The following is a 21,878-nucleotide window of genomic DNA, read 5'->3' on the forward strand; positions in this document are numbered from 1 at the left end:
AAGTTTAGAAAGATTTGACATTATATAGAAAAAAAAAGTTCATACCTTAGATACTTTCAAAGTATTTGCTTGAGATGGCAAAGTCTCGTGCTGATAACATGTTATAAAATAAAGACTGTAAAGTAAAGACAAGTATAGAGAGAAACTGATATATTATTCGAATTCAACCCGATGCACATAATGAACTGAAATCTCTTCTATTTATAGAAGAAAGGAAGTTGATGTGTAAGCTGCTACTGCAAGCTGTTATGTAAGCTGCTACTATACTAGATACGGATAATCCTCTACTGAGAGTAATGTTTATCCATAATGGAGTACTGAAATAATAAGCTCATTGTATCTGGTATGGATAATCTTCTATCGGGGGTAATGTTTATCCATAACAGAGTATCGAAATGATAAGCTTATTATACCCAGTATGGATAATCTTCTATCGGGAGTAATATTTATCAATAAATGGAATATCGAAAGGATAAGCTTATTATACTCAGTATGAATAATCTTCTACCGAAAGTAATGTTTATCCATAAACGGATACCGAAAGGATAAGCTTTTTCAGGAGGCTTATTTCCAATAGAGTACTAAATAGATAAACTTATTTACAACGGAGTCCCATATGGATAAGCTTCTTCAGGAAGCTTATTTACAACGGGGTACTAAATGAACATCCATAATATAATATATTTATAACACTTCTGGCTTTTTCTGCATTAGTTCAACTGTTTTTTCTGCTGATATTCTATCACACTTGTGTCCTTTCTGCTTTGTTCTCATCTCCTTGGAAAAATACTTTGATCTTTTCAAGTCTTTTATCTACGTGATGTATGTGCATCTTTTAGTAAGTTCAAAACTGAAAGTACAACAATAACAAATGTGCTTCAATACCAAGCATAAGGAACCAAAAGCTTTTAGCTAAATGGAATAAAGAAAAAATAGGTAAGAAAATTTACTCTCCAATACATCAATTTCACAAAAGTGCCAGTCTAAAATAACCTCACATCTAGCAACTAAGTAGGTGAAACTGTCAAAAAGCTAAAGCAGAACCACTAAAGGACTTTTCAAATTTACATTTTTCATAGGTGGAGGTATTTCTATAGCAAATTGCATAATTAGGACTGTTTGATTGTCCAAGTAAAGTGACATTATGAACTGCTAGATCAGAGATTAGTCAAGACTTCATACCTTCTCATCGTTGTCATTACCAACAACCCTGATTTCTACACCTACAGCGGCAGCATCAGGAGCAAGAGGAATCTCTTCATAACTAAAGAATTGTATGACACCAGGGTCTTAGCGAAAGAAGCCAAAATCATGAACCTAGAAAATGAATATCAATAGCTGTTTGTAAACAATTAAATAAAGAATACGAAGTTCAAACATTATTTGGAAACTTTCATCATCATTATATAAACCTGCAAAGAGCAACATGCTGAAGCAAAAAGAAAATATCATTTCAAGAAAACATGGAGTTCTTGGGCACATGCATCATAGGAAGTTATCCAATTGGTTTTTCAGTTTCACATGTCGCTAGAAGGCTTTCCATCAGTAGCAAGATAATCATATTAGATATCATAAGATATAACAATCATGGCCTTCATTTTCACTTGGAAAAATACTTTGATCTTTTCAACTTTTGTCTAAGTGATATATGTGCATCTTTTAGTAAGTTCAAAACTGAAAGTACAACAATAACAAATGTGCTTCAATCTCAAGCATAAGGAACAAAAAGCTTTTAGCTAAATGGAATAAAGAAAAAAAAGGTAAGAAACTTTACTCTCTGATAAACTTTACTCTCCAAAATAACCTCATATCTAGCAACTAAGTAGGCAAAACTGCCAAAAAGCTAAAGCAGAACCATTAAAGAACTATTCAAATTTACACTTTTTACAGGTGGAGGTATTTCTATAGCAAATTGCAGAATTGAGACTATTTGATTGTCCAAGTAAAGTGACATTATGAATCTTTTGATCAGAGATTAGTCAAGACTTCTCATACCAACCATACTCTCTAATAAGATATAACAATCTGACAAGAATTTGCTATGTCCTATATCAATATGTTTCAACTTTCTTGTTTTGATGTCTATTTTATACCAATGTAGTATTTGGCATCTGTAGACGTTTCGAGAGGATAATCAAATGCAAGAACTCTATCTGCCACAATGGAGTTCATAATTGAAAGTGAAAAGAGTCTGGACCTGATCTCTCTTTCTTCCTTGTCTTTTGTATGGTTTGTCCATATGTTCTCATGTACAAGAAAAACACTAAATCGGTCTTCCTATAATTTATAATTCAGAATATCTTCCTAAGAAACCTATTTCTCCTAAAATGGTTATGTTTTATGTCACCCAAGACGCACAGAGGCATTCACTAATTCCAGAGCTAAAATTAGACTGCACTTGTTTATTTTCTTTTCTTTTTTGGATTAGTACTCAGGTTCACTTATTATAGGAAATTCTCATATTTTATATGATTATTAACAATTCATTTACAACTACAATACAGTAAAAATATAATCAATAGTAATATTTACTCAAAAGCTAAAGCAATTACAGAAATAAGAAAAATGTATTGTAAATACCTGATAATTCCACCATGTCTAGCTTCATCTCAAACTAAATTACGAAAAGCTTCTTTATACACCACATTTCTAGCTTCATTCGTTATTTGGCCATTATCATCATAAACTAAAATCTTCAACCCTTTTCTACTTGTCACGCGTGAAAGAGCAACATATAATTGTCCATGAGTAAATATTGGCTTCTTCAAAAATAATCTCACATGAGACAATGACTGGCCTTGACTTTTATTAATTGTCATGGCAAAAGATACAACAATTGAAAATTGTCTTCGCTGGAACTTAAAAGGTATTCTTGCGTCTGATGGTGTCAACGTCATTCTCGGGATAAACACTTTTTGTCCAGCCACATTACCAGATAAAACCTTGGCCTCAATAATCCGATTTCCAAGTCTTGTGATGATCAACCTCGTGTCATTACACAATCCTGATGACTGGTCTGTATTTCTCAGCAACATCACAGGAACACCAACCTTCAAAGTGATAGAGTGATTTGGAATTCCAAAAAATTTAATACTATTTAGGAATTTTGGTGTATGTACGTGTTCCAAAGCTGAAAAAGAATGATCAGACATACAAACGGTATCAGAACTCAAATATGTCTTCTCAGGACTATGATTGAGTGAAACCATATATTCATTGAGTGATTCCACCATATCAAGAGTCGGAGCAAGAATTGCTTTTTGCTGGAGGTAATCTATGTCACTGGAATGGTTAAAGAAATCTGGATATGTACTTTCAACAATTGCGGATATTGGATCATCACAATTACTTATGAGAAGATCATCAGGGATTTGGATCTTCTCAATGTCATCAATGGAACTCCCAATCCTTCCATCACCGATTTCCAAAATCCATTCAGAAAAATTTCTTAACTCATCCAAATGTCATCTAACTGATCTCTATGCAATCTCATATTCTTTGTTAGATTTAAGACTTCACAGTGGTCCACAAATACGAAGAATTAAGAGTAGCATTAACAATATCTTGCCTAGATCCTTTTGCAATAACAGGCAAAATTTGTCTGAAGTCGCCACCAAGAACAACTGTTTTACCTCCAAAAGGCTGGATAAATGTGGCAAGATCTGGTCTACGAATTCTCCCCAAAACATTGTCGAGATATTATTCCTCCTGTGTAATTTATATAGCAACTTAATCAGACACCGATAAGTAATCATGTTAAAATATATAAAAAAGTAAATTCATAGACGCAATCTTACTCATGAGCTTCAAGTACCATATTCATAAAAGTGTTGGTCTTATCACCTTGGTTATGTGATTCTACTTCACCATAACTTACAACCTCTCCAATGACATCTATAATAGTTTTAAAAAAAATGATCAGGACAAAGCTGATAAGACATTCAAATAAAAGAACTGCGAATGGAATACTTACCGAAGAGTTCACTCTCTTCAACATCAATTTTGTTTAACAAATACTCATAAGGTCTTAAGTCGAAGATACTCATACCAAAAAGATGATCATTTGATTCCTCTTAAATCGTCTTATGAGTAAATGCCAACTTGAATTTATGCCGCGAGTATTTAAGTTTCATATAATTTGGTCCAACCATAAAGTTCTTCATAAAATACAAACTCAATTCTTTTATCTTTGGTTTGAGCATACGTATAAAAGACCGACCAACAGTCGCATGAATTCAATCGCCCTAAAAACAAATAATTCATAATTAATATTGAGTCAAGCAAATACTTAGTTGTATAGTGTTGTCATTGAGTATATCTAGCACATGATATAGAAAGAAAACTAAAGTTCATATCGATATACACTTTCTAAGCAGATAGATACAACCAAAATAGATACAACCAAAACTAATGGACCTTTCGAATAAGAACGGGTTTAGATACTAAAATATTGTATTTCATATCAGTAACAGCAGTTTTCAAGTTTCAATGTCATCAAATTTTCACTGGAATAAACATCTCTGTAACTGAAGATAAAGCTCAGATAAGTTGGCCCGAAGATAGTTCACTTTTTCAATACACAAAACCTTGGTAGTTTATTTTTTCACTTTTTCGTAGTACAAAGCAGAAGATGGAGATTGTAGGCAAATTGGTTGAAAAAATAAATGCAACTAAAAAAGAATACACCTTTTCATCTTGAATAATTAATTTAAGGGAGACGGTATTGTCTGATTTATCGCGGTCTAGAACATGCCACAATCTCACTATTCGTACCTTTAAATTCCAACTCATCTTGTTACTTGATATATTGTTAATATAGTCAAATGCCGTCATATTTCTTCTTAGAGAAAATTTGATACCCTAGGCCGAAAAATCTGGCTTAGAGATATGAAATATCATATTTTAGTATTATTTTAATATTAAATATGGAAAATTTTACAAAAGAGAGACAATAAATTTGGGATTCCCTCGTTAGTTGTTAGGCCGAAAAATCTGGCCCATAACATTAGTTGCTTGGCCGAAAAATCTGGCTTAGAGATATGAAATACCATATCTGTGATAACATGATTAATTTATAACACGAAAAATGTTAAATACATCAAAACTAAGCGTGGCAATATAAGTTTTTACCATTTAGATCGGAGAAGTGTTTAGTCCGCTTTTGGTTTTGTATGCATATTTTGTTTATTCTTGCGAGTTTCTTCTGACCTTCCATGTCCAAGTAGCCTCTAAAATGGATTTCTGCTGAGAATTGAAAATTTTTTAAGAAGAGAGAGAGAGCGCGAAGAAGAATTGGGAATTTTTTAAGAAGAGAGAGAGGAGCGGCAAATCCGGCCTTCTTTTAGAGGCATATATACTAACAGGCTTACCCATTTTGGGATTTCTGTATTTCCCAATCCTTTTAATTTAAAGAAAGATAGATATACCCTAGTGCTCTTAAGTTTAAGCTACTACTCCTAACGTTTTTTTTTCTTTCTACTTTTGTCATTACATTCAACAAACCTTTATTATTCTTCTGTTATATATTCAATATGTATTTTATTTATAAGCCAATATCTAGTTAAATGTAATTTGACTATTTTTTATTATTGAACAAAAAGGGAAAAAACATGAAGCCACATTAAACCTATTTTACTTCTGTTTCAAACACATAAATAATTGCACGCACAGAGCAAAGCCAGGATTAATTTTTAGTTATGAGTTCTTGTTAAATTTGTTTTATTTATATAATTATGAAAAAATACTTTGTACATATTAAATAAATAGGGAACACAAATACAAAGTTTGATCGGTTCCCTTCACACACATATTTAGATTTTTATGAGAAATAGCATAAGCAAAATCATACAAAAATAATTACTACATAGCAAATGCAGAGTCTACGGCTCTCTAAGAGCCTTAGTATTTTTTTTCTTTGTTACTTTAAAGTGATTCCTACTGGTAGGGGTGTAAAATTAGTTGTTATGCCGAAAAATCTGGCTTAGAGATATGAAATACGATATATCTGATAATCTTAATTTTAAATATAGGAAATTTTACAAAACAAAGGCAATAAATTTGGGATTCCCTAGTTAGTTGCTAGGCCGAAAAATTTGGCTGTTCCAACTTGCATTTTTAATAATTAAGTTCTAATAAATTAAGTTGCCATATGTCTTTTTAATATGTTGCCACTTGGCTGAACGAGAAAGACAAACTTTCTTGCTTTAATATATACTAGTATTCAGGGGCGGATTTAGGGGGGCGTAGCGAACACCCTTCGCCGAAAAATTACACTGTATATATAAGGTAAAATCTGTTTTTTATCTCTATATATTAAGTTTTGAACACCCTTTAACATAATCCAAAAGTGTAGTTTAGTGGTCAAGGGGGTTCAAAATCTACGTAAGGTCATGGGTTCAATTCCCACTAGCTACAAAATAAAATTTTGAACCCCTTTCGTGGAGATCTTGCCTCCGCCACTGCTAGTATTAGTATCTTAAAATATTTCAAATTGCGATGTATGTTGTTTGAATCATGTACAAATAACCTTAAAATATATATCTCTCAGATAAAAATTATATAATATGAGAATTTAATTATGAAGCAGGATATGAAGTTATTGATCAAATCTCGTAGTAGACAATCAATCTTTTTAACATATATTTGTAGCAACCTAACCCCTTGATTTTAGTACTTGCATTTCGTTCCGTTGTCGATATTAAAGAATACTAAACATGTCATATTGTGATCTGTCTTGTTCGAGCACATTAGATTATATTATTTTAACAAAATTCTTACAATCACTTTATTTTTATGAGGAAGTCAAATATGTTCTTTTCTTGTAGTTATTGTATTATTTAATATTTCATATTATTATATCATCATATAATTTTTTGTTAGCTTATAATTAAATTAATGTCTTGCTTATTATCCTTTTAATAGTATGTGATAAAATAAATTTTTTATTCTCAAAATTTGATATATTTTTATGCTTTTATCCTCTTATTCATAATATTTTAATCATTTAAATTATCAATAATATTTTTAAATATAATTAATTATTTTATTTTATCTATATTAAAATTAATTTAAAGTATAAGTATCCTCACACTACCTCTATTTTCTTTTTAATATACATTCTCTTTCCTACTATAAATGTTAATTAGTTTTATATTAATATTTTACCTATAACCAAAATAATATCATATTTTGTTTTAAATTGTAAATTTAATTAGTCTAAAATATTAATACATAAGTTATTTGATTATCATGTTCCAAATGTATTGAGTTCTCTTATAATTAATTTTGTATTAGATGCAGTTAAATTTTCTTTCTTTTTTAGATATAAGATAAAATTTAATTTTAATTTTAATTTTCATTATTAAGATTAACAATATTAGAAATTTATTTTTTATTTTTAAAAATTTATTTAATCATAGAAAAAAATTATGAACACATTATTTCTAAATATTGTAATAAGATTTTTACTATCATTTTAATTCTTTACGTAATATTTTTTTTAAAAAAAAAAATTCATCCCAAACTCAAATAATTCTTATCATTTTATTTTCTAAACTGGACCACATTTTCAAAAATTTATGCTATGCATTCAAATTCAAACTAACTACACTCGATTCAGATATTAATCATAAGTCTAAAATATTAATACATAAGTTATTTGATTATCATGTTCCAAATGTATTGGCTTTCTTGAGCCGAGGGTCTCCTGGAAACAGCTTCTCTGCCCCTCGGGGTAGGGGTAAGGTCTGCGTACATATTACTCTCCTCATACCCTACTTGTGGGATTATACTGGGTCGTTGTTGTTGTTGTTCCAAATGTATTGAGTTCTCTTATAATTAGTTTTGTATTAGATGCAGTTAAATTTTTGTTCCTTTTTAGCTTTAAGATAAAATTTAATTTTTAATTTTTATTATTAAGATTACCAATATTAGAAATTTATTTTGTATTTTTAAAAATTTATTTAATCATAGAAAAAAAATTCTTAATTTTTTGATCACATTATTTCTAAATATTGTAATGATATTTTTATTGTCATTTTAATTCTTTGCGTAATATTTTCAAAAAAAATCCCATCTCAAACTCAAATAATTCTTATCATTTTATTTTCTAAACTGGACTGCATTTTCAAATAATTATGCTATGCATTCAAACTCAAACTAACTGCACTCGATTCAGAATCACAGAAAAATATTTTCTTAATTGTTTGAACATATTATATCTAAATATTGTAGTAATATTTTCACTGCCATTTTACTTCTTTACATAATTTTTTTTCCTTTTTAGTTTTAAGATACAAATTTACTTTTTTTGTAAAATTACCTTTATTAGAAATTTATTTTATAATTTAAAATTTATATTTTATTATTATTTTATTTTTCATAAATAAGACTTCAATTTCGTGGTATTATTCATAATTTGCGCATTCGTATCGTAGTTTTAAGAACTTTCTAATCTTAAATTCAAATAGTCTTTTCTTTTCCTTTCATTTCTAATAATAAACTTCTAATAAGTTAACATAATTTTCCTATTTTTTTAATCTAATATATAGTTTTATTACGTTTTATGTGGCTTTTCATTAACTCGTAACTTTATTTAATATCATTATCAGCTACTTTTATTTAATAACATAAGATAAATATATAATTTTTTAATTATAAAATAAATATTTATTTTGTTTCAAAAATATTGCTCGAAAATTTTAAATTATTTAAAATTTAATAATATTTTTAAGTACTGTATATTTACTTTATTTTATTTTCTAAACTTATGATTTATAAATATCGTTAGATTATCTCTAATTTATTTTTATTGTTCAATATTTTTAGTTTTTTATTTTACTATTAGACTTGAGTTATGTGGACTTATATTATGACTTTTCTTATTATAATATAAAAAATTTTCTCATCTCAAATTTAAATAATTTTACACTTTTTCCTATGATAAAAAATCTTAGCTTTTTTTCTATTTATTCTTTATTATTGATTTTATATTATTCAATACCTAATATTATTACATTGTCATGTGAATTTTTATTAGCATGTTTGAATTTAATATCTATTTTTACTACACTCATTCTAATATAATATAGATAAAAATTAAAATACTTTCTCATCTCAAATTCAAATAATTTTTATCATTCTATTTTCTTAATTGGACCATATTTTCAAAAAATTATGGTATGCTTTCAAACTTACACTAACTAAACTCAATTCAACTATTAATCATAGAAAACTATTTTCTTAATTGTTTGAATACATTATATCTAAATGTTGTAGTAATATTTACGTATAAATATTCGTTTGCACGATTTATCAATATTAATATGAATTTATTTTTCTTCTTATTAAAATATCTTTTGCTGATTATTTAATTTTTCTCTTATCTTATAATTAATTTGTATACTTTATGTAAGATCTTATTTTGCTGCTTGAATTTATTTAGTTTTTAAACTCAATAAATCTTTAATATCTTAAGTAATTTTTAGTTTTATTTTATATTTTAACTTACTCCAAAGTATAAATAGTCATAGGTTATCTCAATTTACGTCTTTATATTTTTTTCTATTATAGTTTTTAATTAATTTTTCACCTCCATATTTCTAGCTAACATAGAAGAAAATCTATGAGTGGATCAATATATAGATATAAATATAGATACTAATACAAATATACATTATGTATAAGATTCATTAAACTACCTCCATTAATTATGTTTCTATATATAATTTTTAATTATTAATGTTATCCTAAAATTGCTAAGTGGCTTCATTTTAGCTTGCCACTTGGCTTAACCACAATGTATACTCCTCTTCTTTTAATATAATATAGATATAGATATAGATATAGATATAGGTGTCTTGGTTGAAAGAGCCTGTTTGGTTTAGAAATTTGCTGTGTTTAACCAAAAGCTGATGTCATCGGTGTGTAATATGCGAGTTCAGAGCAGTATGATGGTGGTGGTAATGTTTATTTTGTAGTGTACATATTGAATAATTGAATAGCATTTCATTCCAGAAAGTTTTTAGATATATAAGATATGGGACAGGTAAAAACGTATCTGGTGTAATACTTGACGGGTGACACGTCTTTATATACATTGTTATCACTAGTCCATAGTTAATTAATACTCCTTCCGTTCCATTTTATGTGAATCTGTTTGACTGGGCATGACGTTTAAGAAAAAATGAAGATTTTTGAGATTTGTGATCTTAAACAAGTCAAAAAGGGACCCAGAGTATTTATATGGTTATAAAAGTTTATCATTAAGGGTAGAATTATAAGTTTAAACCAAAAAGGAAATAAATTCGCATAAACTGGAACATAAGGAGTAACAGTTTACTTTAGTTTATTAGTTAACCATGTTAAATTAGTATGGATTTGTGTAAACGTCGAGTGCGACACAATCCCGGCTAGTTGACTTGTTTGGCCTTTAATTGATGAGTGAACTTCAGGGGAAAAAAATGCCATTTTGAAGAGGTGAGATATCACATAGAAGAATGATATGCAGAAACAGCACAAGTGAAAATATAGACGCCAACTTGCAAGTTTGCAATACTCAAGAAATTTTGGACTGGAATACAAGAATTGCATTAGATGCCTAATCAAAAAGGAAAAGGTTCAATATGTACAATAGAAAAGTTAAATAAGTATGAAGCACTGCTAGCTGCATAAATACATACATAACAATGGTTTAGCAAAATGCTGTACAAATAGAAACACCTTGAAATATGATCATAAATCAGATTAGCTCCTGTAGATTCGTTATTCCACATCGAGTAAATGCGGATTGGAGAAGAGGAAGATCACGGAGAGAATGATATCCAGATACGGAATAAGTAATACAGATGCCAACCAACAAATTTACAACTCTAGTGTTTTTGTACTTGAGTTCAAATGAGAATGAGACTTACTCTATACACCATTGATGAAAAAAAGAGAGGCTGGAAAGTACAATCAACCATGTAAACACAAACTAATAGGGGAAAAAAGAAAAAAAAAATGAAACTGACAATGCATAGAGAAGACAAGATGGACTGGAACTTCTTTCTTTATCGTTAGATCCGATACCTCTATATTCTATAAAAGTTGATAAGGAAAAAGAAAGGGCTTGCATTCAGCAAGAAGTAAGCAAAGTTCAGTTAGTTCTTTTAACTTGTCATAGACTCGTCAGTATGTGATGCATTGAGTTGAAAGTATGAGCTTCAGCCATGTAGAGAGGGGAAACAAAAGTAGACCATAAACATCAAGCTTTAAATAGGTAAGTATATCCTACTTCATGTACAAGCTGATTATGTGCAAGTTCAATCCCAAAATTGGTAGATGTCACCAGGTACCAAAGCTGCAACCAACATGCTCTTGGGTGATTACCCGGAGTCGATCTTGCATCACAGCCATGGATTGATAGGGAGGAAAGCGTATGCGGTAGAAGCATGTTTGTGCAGAAGGTAAGTGATCATAAGACTCCGAGATTCTGCAGATGTAAAGTCTAGAAGCCAAACCACCAAAACCCTCTAGAGGTAGATGCTTAATTGAAGTCCAGAAGAAAAGGAGCACCTTTCTCTGCTCAGCAGACATACGGCCAACTATCTGCACACAATGAAAGAAAACAAACATTATTGGTATGAATCATAGATCTCCTAACACTTGAGGTTTGTCCTCATAATATTCAGAGTGACAACAACTTATTCCAGCTTACAATAATAAATTTATTTGGGATCCATATCCATTCCGTGATGTTCATGCTTCAACCGTGTCGTTTTCATCAAGTGTTACTAAGGCAAAAACATGTGCCACCAGTAGAAAAGCCGGTAAATAAAAAAAATTAGTATGTACTTTCCCTACTCCCCAAAACAAATGCTGCCAGGGCAACTTTGAATAAAATGAATTTTCAGTGTCAGAAATTTTCTGCTTTTAAAAATAATGAAGAAAAGAAGGGTGAAAGTTTAAAGTCTAAGAGCCCGTTTGGAGATAAGAAAATTTTCCTTTTTTTCAATTTTTTTTTTGAAAAAAGTGTTTGGTTATCAAAATCTTATAATTTTTGCATTCTCACTTGAAAATGCATTTTCAAATTTAAAAAACTGGTGAGAACCAGTTTTTCAATTGAAAATGAGAAGGTTGCTAGTTTTTAGTTGCAAAACATGTTGAAAAAGAGACATCCAAATATGTTGCAAAAATTATAACCAGACACAACTTCATCCTCAATTCAAATTTTAGTGAAATTCCAAAATTGAATTTTTTTTTTTTGGAATTCATGTCCAAACGCCTACTAAATATTGTGAGAATATACTGACTTCATGTACCTTCCAGAACCAGGATATTTGGGGATCACTTTCTTTGTAGCCTTTGTAATCTGTATGTGCTTTCCACTCTTCCACAGAAACCGCACTTCCATTCCCATCAAGCATCCAGTCAAGATCTTCAAGATCTAAACTCCGAAAAAAGGATGTTTGGAGCCTTGAGGTAGTTATATCAGCAAAACCTTGAGAAAAATGGGCTACCTGCTGAGCAATTGATGTGACAAACAAATGTTGAATAAGAAGATTAACATACTTCTTCCTGTTCTTACTGTTCACAACAGTATCTTTCCCGTCGAGACAAAGCTCGACCACTTTCCTGGACCCTAACTCTTCAACTTCACAAACAAATGTCAAGCCTAGTATATCTTGATCCACCGTCTCAGGATCCATCTCCAGTATCTGCTTGCAGCTACTGTACAAGTATGGATCTGCATCCCTAATGTCTTCCAATGAAATTTCCTCTCCAGCCAATTGCAATAAGAACACACGATCGAACACTACGCCAATTTGTATTTTATGCATTAAAGCCAATGCAATCATCCTACCTGAGAAGCAGAAATACTCGAGGTGCAATGGGTCCACCTTAGATGCTGCAAGCACAACTTGTAGATGAGCATTATGTATATTCTAACGGTGAGTAACATTACTTTCTGTGATGCATTAAATGATTGTTTCAAACAGCTAGCAATTATCTTAAAAATAAAGTTCGGCTGCAAATAATCCTCTCATCAGGAAATCCCAGTGATCTAACCTCATATCTTGACGGGGAGAAAAATGATAACATCACTCAGAAGTACTGCATATGCAGTGCAATCAAAGTATTCTTAATGCGGCCTTTCTTCTTTAGTGTAAGCTTTGCAGCCAACTACTGAATCATAAGCATCGATATTTCTTTATTAATATTAAAGACGAGATCTATTGTTGTCTTTTGGATGTCCTCTAAAATTAAATGTCATTTTGGGTCACGAAGATGGGAAAGCGAATATATCTTTACATGCACGGTGAGCACTGTGAGTGCGAGTAAGAGAGAAGGGACGCCACAATTGGGGTTTTATGGTTGTTCATCTGAAAAATTCCCTTGTGGGGTATCTTGAAGGTGAACCATGGGGCAACGAAAAGTGGCCTGATGTTGTCACAGTTGAGATTCTATAATTGTTTCCTCTCCTTCCAGTTGAGTGACTTTGTACCTCATTACTGAGAAAAACTACATCTTCTATTCACATCGATTTAGGTTTTCCCGCACGATATTTTGATCTGTCTCGGAATTCCCCAACAAATTTTTGACTCTTCAAATACAATGGGATTTCACAGCTGACCAATCTTTCACTCTCTTTTCTTGTAGAAACAATATGGTTATAAATCAGACTAACTCCTCTAGATTGTTATTCCACATCTTTATCTGCTTGTCTAGTATAAAGACGAGTTGGTGCAGATTGGGGAAGAAGAAGATTAACTACCAAGATTTTTCATATTAGGCAGCCAGGCTTGGTATGCGTCTGTGACGGTCAAGGATTTGAAACAATTCCGGATAACATGGTTTGGAAGGTTCAGTTATGTGTTCCAACAAGTCGGGATGTCTCGAAGTGAAAGCTTATATTTCCACTGTCCACATGATGGTCATGACAATTGATTTTTATTTTGAGAAGGGATGGTCATGATAATTGATATCTGTCGGTAGTCTGTGTGGATGAATTGTCATTATAAGCAATGACCAGGAAGGCTTTTTTTTTTAATCAAAAAACACTTGTTCAGTCATTTTCAGACCAAATATCTAGAAAAATTGAAGTGTTTTCAAATGATTGAGGCAATACAATCCAAGACAAGTGTTATTATCCTATAAAGGAAGTACATCTTGGACATACTGGTGGAGATAGGCTTAGATTTCAAAAACGTTGATACTCCCTATGTTGCTCGGATCCTTAAAAAATGATGCTGCACCCCGTGTCAGATTCTCCTAAAATGCAAGTCGTATCCCAGGACCCAAATAATTAATTAACTAAAAATAAAAAATTAAGTTAAAATTACACAATAATTATTAGTCATTTAAATTAATTAAATAGGAATCAAGTTAACTTACACTGTTGACTTACATATTAGTTATTTTCAACATTCTTAAGTAAGTAATGTTATATATATATATTTATCAGCCGCACCCTTGAATCCTAAAATTTATGTGATGACAAATCCAACATCCAGATCCGCACCTATATCAGACATTTTGCACCTGCATCCAAGCAACATCGAATACTCCTATGGATCCAAACATCAAATTTGTTCCAAGATAAGGAGCCACAGGAAGATCCTGACAGATATGAATACCAAATTAAACAATTTAATAATTACACGACAAGATATTTCATTTGTAGTGATTGTGATCCGTTAGATTCTTCAAGCTCCATGCATTGGCCTTTGGGATGCAGTAATCCGCACTCTAGTGTATATAAAAAGGACAAGGGTCATCCATAAATTGTTGAATATGCTGATGCAGACAGGACAGATTCTCCCTCAGATAGACGATATACTTCTAAATACGATGTTATGATTGGAGATAATCTAATTACTTAGAAGAGTAAGGAGTAAGATGTTGTTGCCAGATCTAGTGCAGAGTAAAATGTGGAGATCTATGAGTTCAAGTGAGCACAAAAGGTCACATAAGCATGTGCAAAAAGGCAATAAAAGCTTACCTGGATTTGGGAAAAACCTTCTACGGTCATTTGGGCAAGCTATAAAAAGAGCATTCTGAGAATTGAAGATCGCTTGACATACCAAGAAAAACCACTCCCTTAACACACCCGGCCCAGTAGCTTCTTCATGTTTGAATTCCATAAAAAGACTACCTCGCAGCAATGCAGGATCTGCATGTCTAATGTACTCAAATGATTCTTCCAACAACTGGGACCTGTCAATGAGCATCTCATGCAGCGCCTGGTTTCCATATCTAACTTCTCGAAGCATCATCATTGCGAAATGTCTCCTTACCTCAAAATTGGTTACCTCCTTGTGTTCAAGAACCCACCGATAATCGTTAGATCTTTTTGCAGATGCCACTATCAAAAAACACAGTGAAACCTTACTTTGCTTCATCTTCTGCCAAAAGATCTTCTCCAAGCCCTTAAACAGCTTTGAAATGCTATTTAACTCCTTCAGAATTACAAGATACTGAGACCACCAGGGTACAATAGGTTTGCCTTTTCCTATCTCTTTCAATCCCAACTGGGCTTCTAATTTATTTAAACACAACTCCATTTTGTCTAGCAAACCATATAAAATACGATGCAAACATTTAATACACTCTCTGACACACACTGCTTCACTGGTGCCAAATAATATTTGCGACGGTATTACTTTCTTTAATGCAAGCATATACTCAGTAAAATCACGCACAATGCTCACTGATAACCCCCCTGTAGACTCAACTGATCCCTTACTCAATTCTAAAGCATGGGATAACTCAGGTACTACTACCTCACATACAAACACAAAAACATCCTTCAATGCCAATAACTCCTTAGTGTGCCTTGCGATCCCAATGGAGTCTACTATAGCCCCTAAACTACTCCGACAAAAATTATACAAACAGTCATCAAGCCCGGCAGCCCCTCTCAGTAGTTTACAAAACTCTAACACTATTCGAGCACATCCAACACATATGTGCTTAGGCAACATACTCGTAAATGAATTAACAAATGAACGAACAGATTCATCAGCAGTAAACTTGTTAGCATTATCTGGAGACATAAAAAGCATTACCAGAGCTGCAGGAGCCGACGAAGAGACGAATATTTTGATGTGTTCATAGGCCTTTTCAATATTATCCCCGGGAGTCATAGTTAAAAACTGTATAAGCGTCCTGATTATATGATCCGAATCTGAAGGAACCGAAGGATAATTGCTTTTCAAGATATCGAAGATTAGTGAAACTAAGTCATTGATGAGCTGCCACGCCTGAGGATGATCTGTGCTTCGCATTCGACCAACGAGTTGCATGCTCTCGTCCTTTTGGATACCACAGTTCGCCAATGTTTGCTCTGACTGGAGCTGCTTTCCCTTGTAAATTAGCCGTTGGTCTGCGGTGGGTATACCAGTGATCCTCATGATTTTATAGTGAATGAATTCCACAAGGTCCGTAGAATGAGCTTGGATAACTAACGTTTTGCCTCCGGGAAATAAACGTACAAAAAACTGAACTCGAATTAGGTCTTTTAGCATCCTAACAGGGGAAGAGACTAAGGATTCAGAGGAAACAATTTCGTCCTTCACTGCTAATAACCCCGTGGTAGCCTTGCGCCTCAAGATACCAGTGGACTCAACTATATCCCCTAGACTACTCCGACAAAATTTATACAAAGAATCATCTAGTCCAGCCCCTCTGAGAAGCTTACAAAATTGTAACACTATAGGAGTACATAAAATGTACATGCGCTTAGGCAACATACTCTTAAATGAACTGATAAATGAACGAACAGATTTATCAGCAGTAAATTTGTTAGCACCATCTGGAGACATATAAAGCATTACCAGAGCTGTAGGAGCCGACGAGGAGATGAATATTTTGATATGTTCGGCGGCTTTTTCAATAGTATCCTTTGGAGTCATTGTTAAAAATCCTACAAGCATCCTTATTATACCATCCGAGTCCGAAGGAATCGAAGGATTTTTGCTTTTCAAAATATCGAAGATTAATGAAATTAAGCCATTGATGAGCTGCCGCGCCTGAGGATGATCTACGCTCCGCAATCGACCAACGAGCTGCATGCTCTCGTCCTTTTGGATGCCACAGTCCGCCAATGTTTGCTCTGGCTGGAGCTGCTTTCCCCTATAAATTAGCCGTTGTTCGACTGCGGGGATACCGGTGATCGTCATGATTTTATGGTGGATGAACTCCACAGGGTCCGTAGAATGCGCTCGCATAACTAGCGTTTTGCCTCCGGGAAACAAACGGACGAAGAACTGAACCGGAATAGGAGGAGAGGGAGGGAGAGTTTGGTCTTTTCGCATTCTGATAGGGGAAGGGGCCAAGGATTCAGAGGAAACTATTTGATCAAGCCTACGCTTGTAGGTGGTGGTGGTACTACGGTTGTAGACGGTGGTGCTGCGGTTGTTTACGGCGTCGAACTGATACATAATTGGGAAGTGAAGTTAGAGGGGTTTTATGAAACGCCGAAGCCCATAGAGCGTGACAATTCCTAATTCTGATTTGTGAGGGAAAACGGAGAAGAACGTTGCTATAAACTACTTTCAAGGCTACTAGGAGTATACTATGATTTTCCACGAGGTCCATGATTTTGACTATGTTGTGACTCCAAAATAGTACTATTCCCTTCCTCTCAATTTTATTAAATGGTATTTGACTGTGCTCCAGATTTAACAAAAAATAATAATTATAAGGGTAAAATAGAAAATTAAAAGTTTAATAATTTTTAAATATAAAAAGATAGTATATTTTTTGGACTAATTAAAAAGTAGTACTATCACATAAATTAGGAGAGAAGGTATAGGACTAGACAGTCTAGGGACCTTCCCTTACTTTTCTTTTTAATCGAAAATTTGAGATTAGTATGTTTGTTTTTTTGGGGGCCAGAATGGTCTAAATGGCAATTATATTTGTGTCACTTTGTCATGCCGGTCCCTAAACATAACAATTTGCCAATTAAACACTTATACTCATTCAAACTGTATATAATAAATGCTTAGGACAGGAGGCTGTCAGTGCGTGTGATACAATCTCCTACACGTAGGACGCCACATCAACAAAATTAAACCACTTAGGCTCCACGTCACTTTTTATGGACACATAGGAAAATAAAACGGGAAATGATTATTAACCTCTCCCCCTCCCCCTCCTCTCAACCAATTCTTCATCTTTCAAGCGTAACCCAGAACCTTTCATGGCTTCTCCCATGATGAGCAATCATACTATCTCTTTTTTTCTTCCTACAATTCCTATAAAACCCATTACAAAATGCACAAAATCAGATAATGATTCTAAAACTCTTCCCAAGCATAAAACTCTTCTTGGGAGCTCGAACGCAGATAAACTCACCCCCACCTCAGAATCCGGTGATTGTTGTTTCACTCCTTATCTCTGTCGTTTCTCTTCTTCATCTTCCCTTCTCCCCTGTTTTATTTTCTCTAACTGTTTGTTAGTTTTTTACAGGGCTGGACCTAGCCGAATAAATTAGATCTGATCGGAAATATAACTTTTCGGGACCTTCGTTCCACCACAACACTGGCCGGCGAATTCCTCTCTTTCTTTTATGTTATTAGACCCTAAATAAACTTAGGCGAACTACCAAATCTTGGCAAAAAATTTGGCCGGAATTTGATTTCGCTTGAATATTTGCTCTTCTAATTCTGATATTTCTGTATTACTTTGACAATAGTTCACATATTTGTTCTTTGTGCAGATCTGGAGAGTGAGAAAAATTTCATTTTGGTTTGTATGGAGATAAGTTGATTGATTATCTCCCATGAGAATCACTAATGGGTGACGTAATGAGCCTTTGAGGCCTCTTGTTTTCCATGACGATAATTATTGTTTTCCATGAAGCAACAGTCACCGGATTACCAAGCGTAAAACTCTTCTTGGGAGCCGTCAAAGATAATTTTTTTTTTTGATTTTAGTATTTTTTTTTAAAAATCAAACCTAGTGTATTCACCCGCTTTTAAAAGCGTGTGACCACGCACTTCATCTGACTCAGCAAAATAAATGCCACATACGCTCGGTCAACGGTCATAGTAGTTTAAAATATAAGTTTTGATCAAGTAAAAATGTCTGAATGAAAACAAATGAAGTAAAGGGACCGACATGATAAAGTGGCACAAGTATAAGTGTCATTTAGGACATTCTGCCTTTTTTTGGGGTTCCATACTTACTTATGAATTCAAAAATATTCTACAGTTTACAACTATTAATTAAATAACATATTCTATAGCATTGTCACGATCCAAATTTTCCACCCTCGGGAGTCGTGATGGCGCCTACTAGTGAAAGTTAGGCAAGCCAATCATTACGATTATTTAACCCTTTTCATTTTAATTAACAATTGTGGTTAATATTTTATAAACAGCGGAAATAATAAAGTGAAAGAAGGAAATGCAACAACTTAAAATAATATTGATACAAATCCATAAACATAAGTTACCCAGAACTGGTGTCACAATCTCACAGACTGTCTAAGAATACTACAAATAGGGTCCGAACAAAATAGATACATGTTTGTCTCTAAAATAGTAAAGAACACATGAAAATCTAGATAGGAAGGGGACGCCAAGGCCTGCGGACACCTGCAGGACTACCTCGGGTCACCTGATGGACTGAAGGCAGCAACTTCACTGTGGTCCAAAAGCTGCAGCACCGGGATCTGCACACAGTGCAGAGTGTCGTATCAGCACAACCGACCCCATGTGCTGGTAAGTGCCTAGCCTAACCTCGGCGAAGTAGTGACGAGGCTAGGACATGACTACCAAATAAACCTATGCAGTTAAATCATATACAACGAAAAAATAAAGGCAGAAATTTACAGTTAAAGATAGGAGGGGAACACATGTTGTGGGGAACAACAGGTAACAATAGAAAACCAATAGAAGAATGTAAAGAAAGCCATAATTCAATTATTAGCAAGAATCAAGAACTCAATAACACGTGCATGGTATCACCCTTCGTGCTTTTACTCTCATCCTCACCATAAAAATCAATAGAATCATCACGGCATCACCATTCGTGCTTTTACCTCACATAATCATGGCACGGAATTATCCTTCATGTATTATCACTCATATCATGGCACGACATTGTACATCATGCGGCACGGCTGTTGCACCCCCTTTTTTTCCTCGCAAAATAGGGTTTATGACATTGACAACCCTTTTAACGGGTATTAAAAAAGAAGAGTCGCCACCTAATGATTAAAGTGCATTAGGACACTAAGAAGAGTTTGATTTAGGAAAACCAGAGATCGAGTAAGAGCTTGAAATTATCTCGAAGGAAAGGTGTTAGGCACCCCTCAGGATCCACTAGTGTGGTTCCCAGCCATACTATAATTGTGACTTTAAGTAAGCAAATAAGAGTTCCAAATATGAGGGGGGTTTCACATAAGGGTTGTAAATAGATAAAATTAAAAGAAGTGAAAGGCAAGCTGAAATTTGAGAAAAACGGTTTAAAATTTTGAAAGGTAAACAACGAAATAAACAAGTAAAGGAAAGGGGGGTCCTGAGTTTATAAATAATATGGATCACCCCACACAATATCCGATAATCGCTCCTCGACTAGGGGTTACACGTGACATTATCGCGTGGTCATCACATCCATATCTACCCTTCCCACCCCGTTAAGGTGTTAAAGTGCGGAATAGTCTCGTTTACTTATTGCATGCTATTACCCGCCCCAATTCTATCAGCCCCGAAGGTGCTTGGGACTACTAATCCTATAATGGTGGAAAAGTTGGCTTATTTGTGGTTTCAAAAGGTAAAAATACTAAGGCGACAAACAAAACATGTATAGCAAGTATTGGGAAAACACATAAATAGGTATGGCTCAAATAAACCTCCTCAAATCAAAGAAAAACATCTAGTTTATCATGTCTTGCATGTACTGATTAGGGTCTGATTAAAACTTAAAAGGGGAAAGTAGGCTGATTTATCATATATTTTCAGATAAGAAGTCCGAATTAGACCTGTCCGCTAGTCGTAATTAACAAAGAAAACTAGTGCAGTCATAACTTTTATCCTAAGGCTTGCCTAAGTGTTAGACAAAACCTATAGGCATGATATCTACTGGTTTCAGAAAAGATGAAGTGTACTGATTTTAGAAGAGGTCGTCAGTTATTCAGGGAAGACGAGTTTTGACAAAAGATTCCGCAGATGTTGGACAATGATATTGTCGATTTTAGACTTATAGGTGAAAAAAAACATTTTATACTAGGTTGTTAATTCCTATAGGCATGCTTTCTAGGCATTGTTGCCTTCAAAAACATTGTTATTGACATGCAGAAATCTTATAGGCAGGTCATCTATATGTAGTTAGTTATTTAACTCCTATAAACAGGGTTGCCTAATGACAAATGCACATGCAAATTGCAGGAAGTCCTATAGGCATATTATCTATAGGATATGCAGAATTTCAGAAATGACTTATGGACATGGTCTCTATGTAATACAGAAGTGCAGAAACCTATAGACATAGTCTCTATATAATGCAGAAGTGCAGAAACCTATAGACATAGTATCTATATGAAATGCAGAAGTGCAAAAGTATAATAATTCCCTATAAACATGATATCTATATGAAATGCAGAAGTGCAGAAGTATAATGATTCCGTATGGACATGATATCTATATGAAATGTAGAATTGCAGAAGTATAATGATTCCCTATGAACATGATATCCACCCCTTTGCAGGCATGATTCCCTCCCTTTTCACTAGTCATCCCCAATAGTTATTACAAGTTATTACAGCTCGGAATGAAATAAGAAAAGCAAAATTAAAAGTACAACCAAGGGGAGCCTAATTCAGACTCCATGTCTGAAATATGAGATGAACCAACTCTAAAGATCATAATCCAAAGAATTTCTCTCATCTT

At 33.3% G+C, this 21,878-nt stretch overlaps 1 protein-coding gene and 1 long non-coding RNA gene across 2 annotated transcripts; both read right to left on the reverse strand.

Annotated features, from left to right (window-relative positions):
• Positions 1–2,586: 2,586 nt before the first annotated feature.
• Positions 2,587–5,299, reverse strand: LOC107827894 (uncharacterized). The gene is made up of 3 exons (XR_012703951.1): positions 5,131–5,299; positions 3,798–3,894; positions 2,587–3,708 (listed from the first exon to the last, which is right to left on the reverse strand). It is a non-coding gene; the product is annotated as an uncharacterized LOC107827894 (long non-coding RNA).
• Positions 5,300–11,141: 5,842 nt separating this feature from the next.
• LOC107827893 (E3 ubiquitin-protein ligase UPL5-like) lies at positions 11,142–17,572 on the reverse strand. Its single transcript, XM_016655117.2, has 3 exons — positions 14,981–17,572; positions 12,300–12,886; positions 11,142–11,586 (listed from the first exon to the last, which is right to left on the reverse strand). Exons 1-3 carry the CDS (start codon positions 17,418–17,420, stop codon positions 11,323–11,325), a joined length of 3,291 nt encoding a protein of 1,096 aa, XP_016510603.1. The 5' UTR covers positions 17,421–17,572; the 3' UTR covers positions 11,142–11,322.
• Positions 17,573–21,878: the final 4,306 nt, after the last annotated feature.

This window comes from Nicotiana tabacum, chromosome 20 (genome assembly GCF_000715075.1).
Source record: "Nicotiana tabacum cultivar K326 chromosome 20, ASM71507v2, whole genome shotgun sequence".
Lineage (NCBI taxonomy): Eukaryota > Viridiplantae > Streptophyta > Magnoliopsida > Solanales > Solanaceae > Nicotiana > Nicotiana tabacum.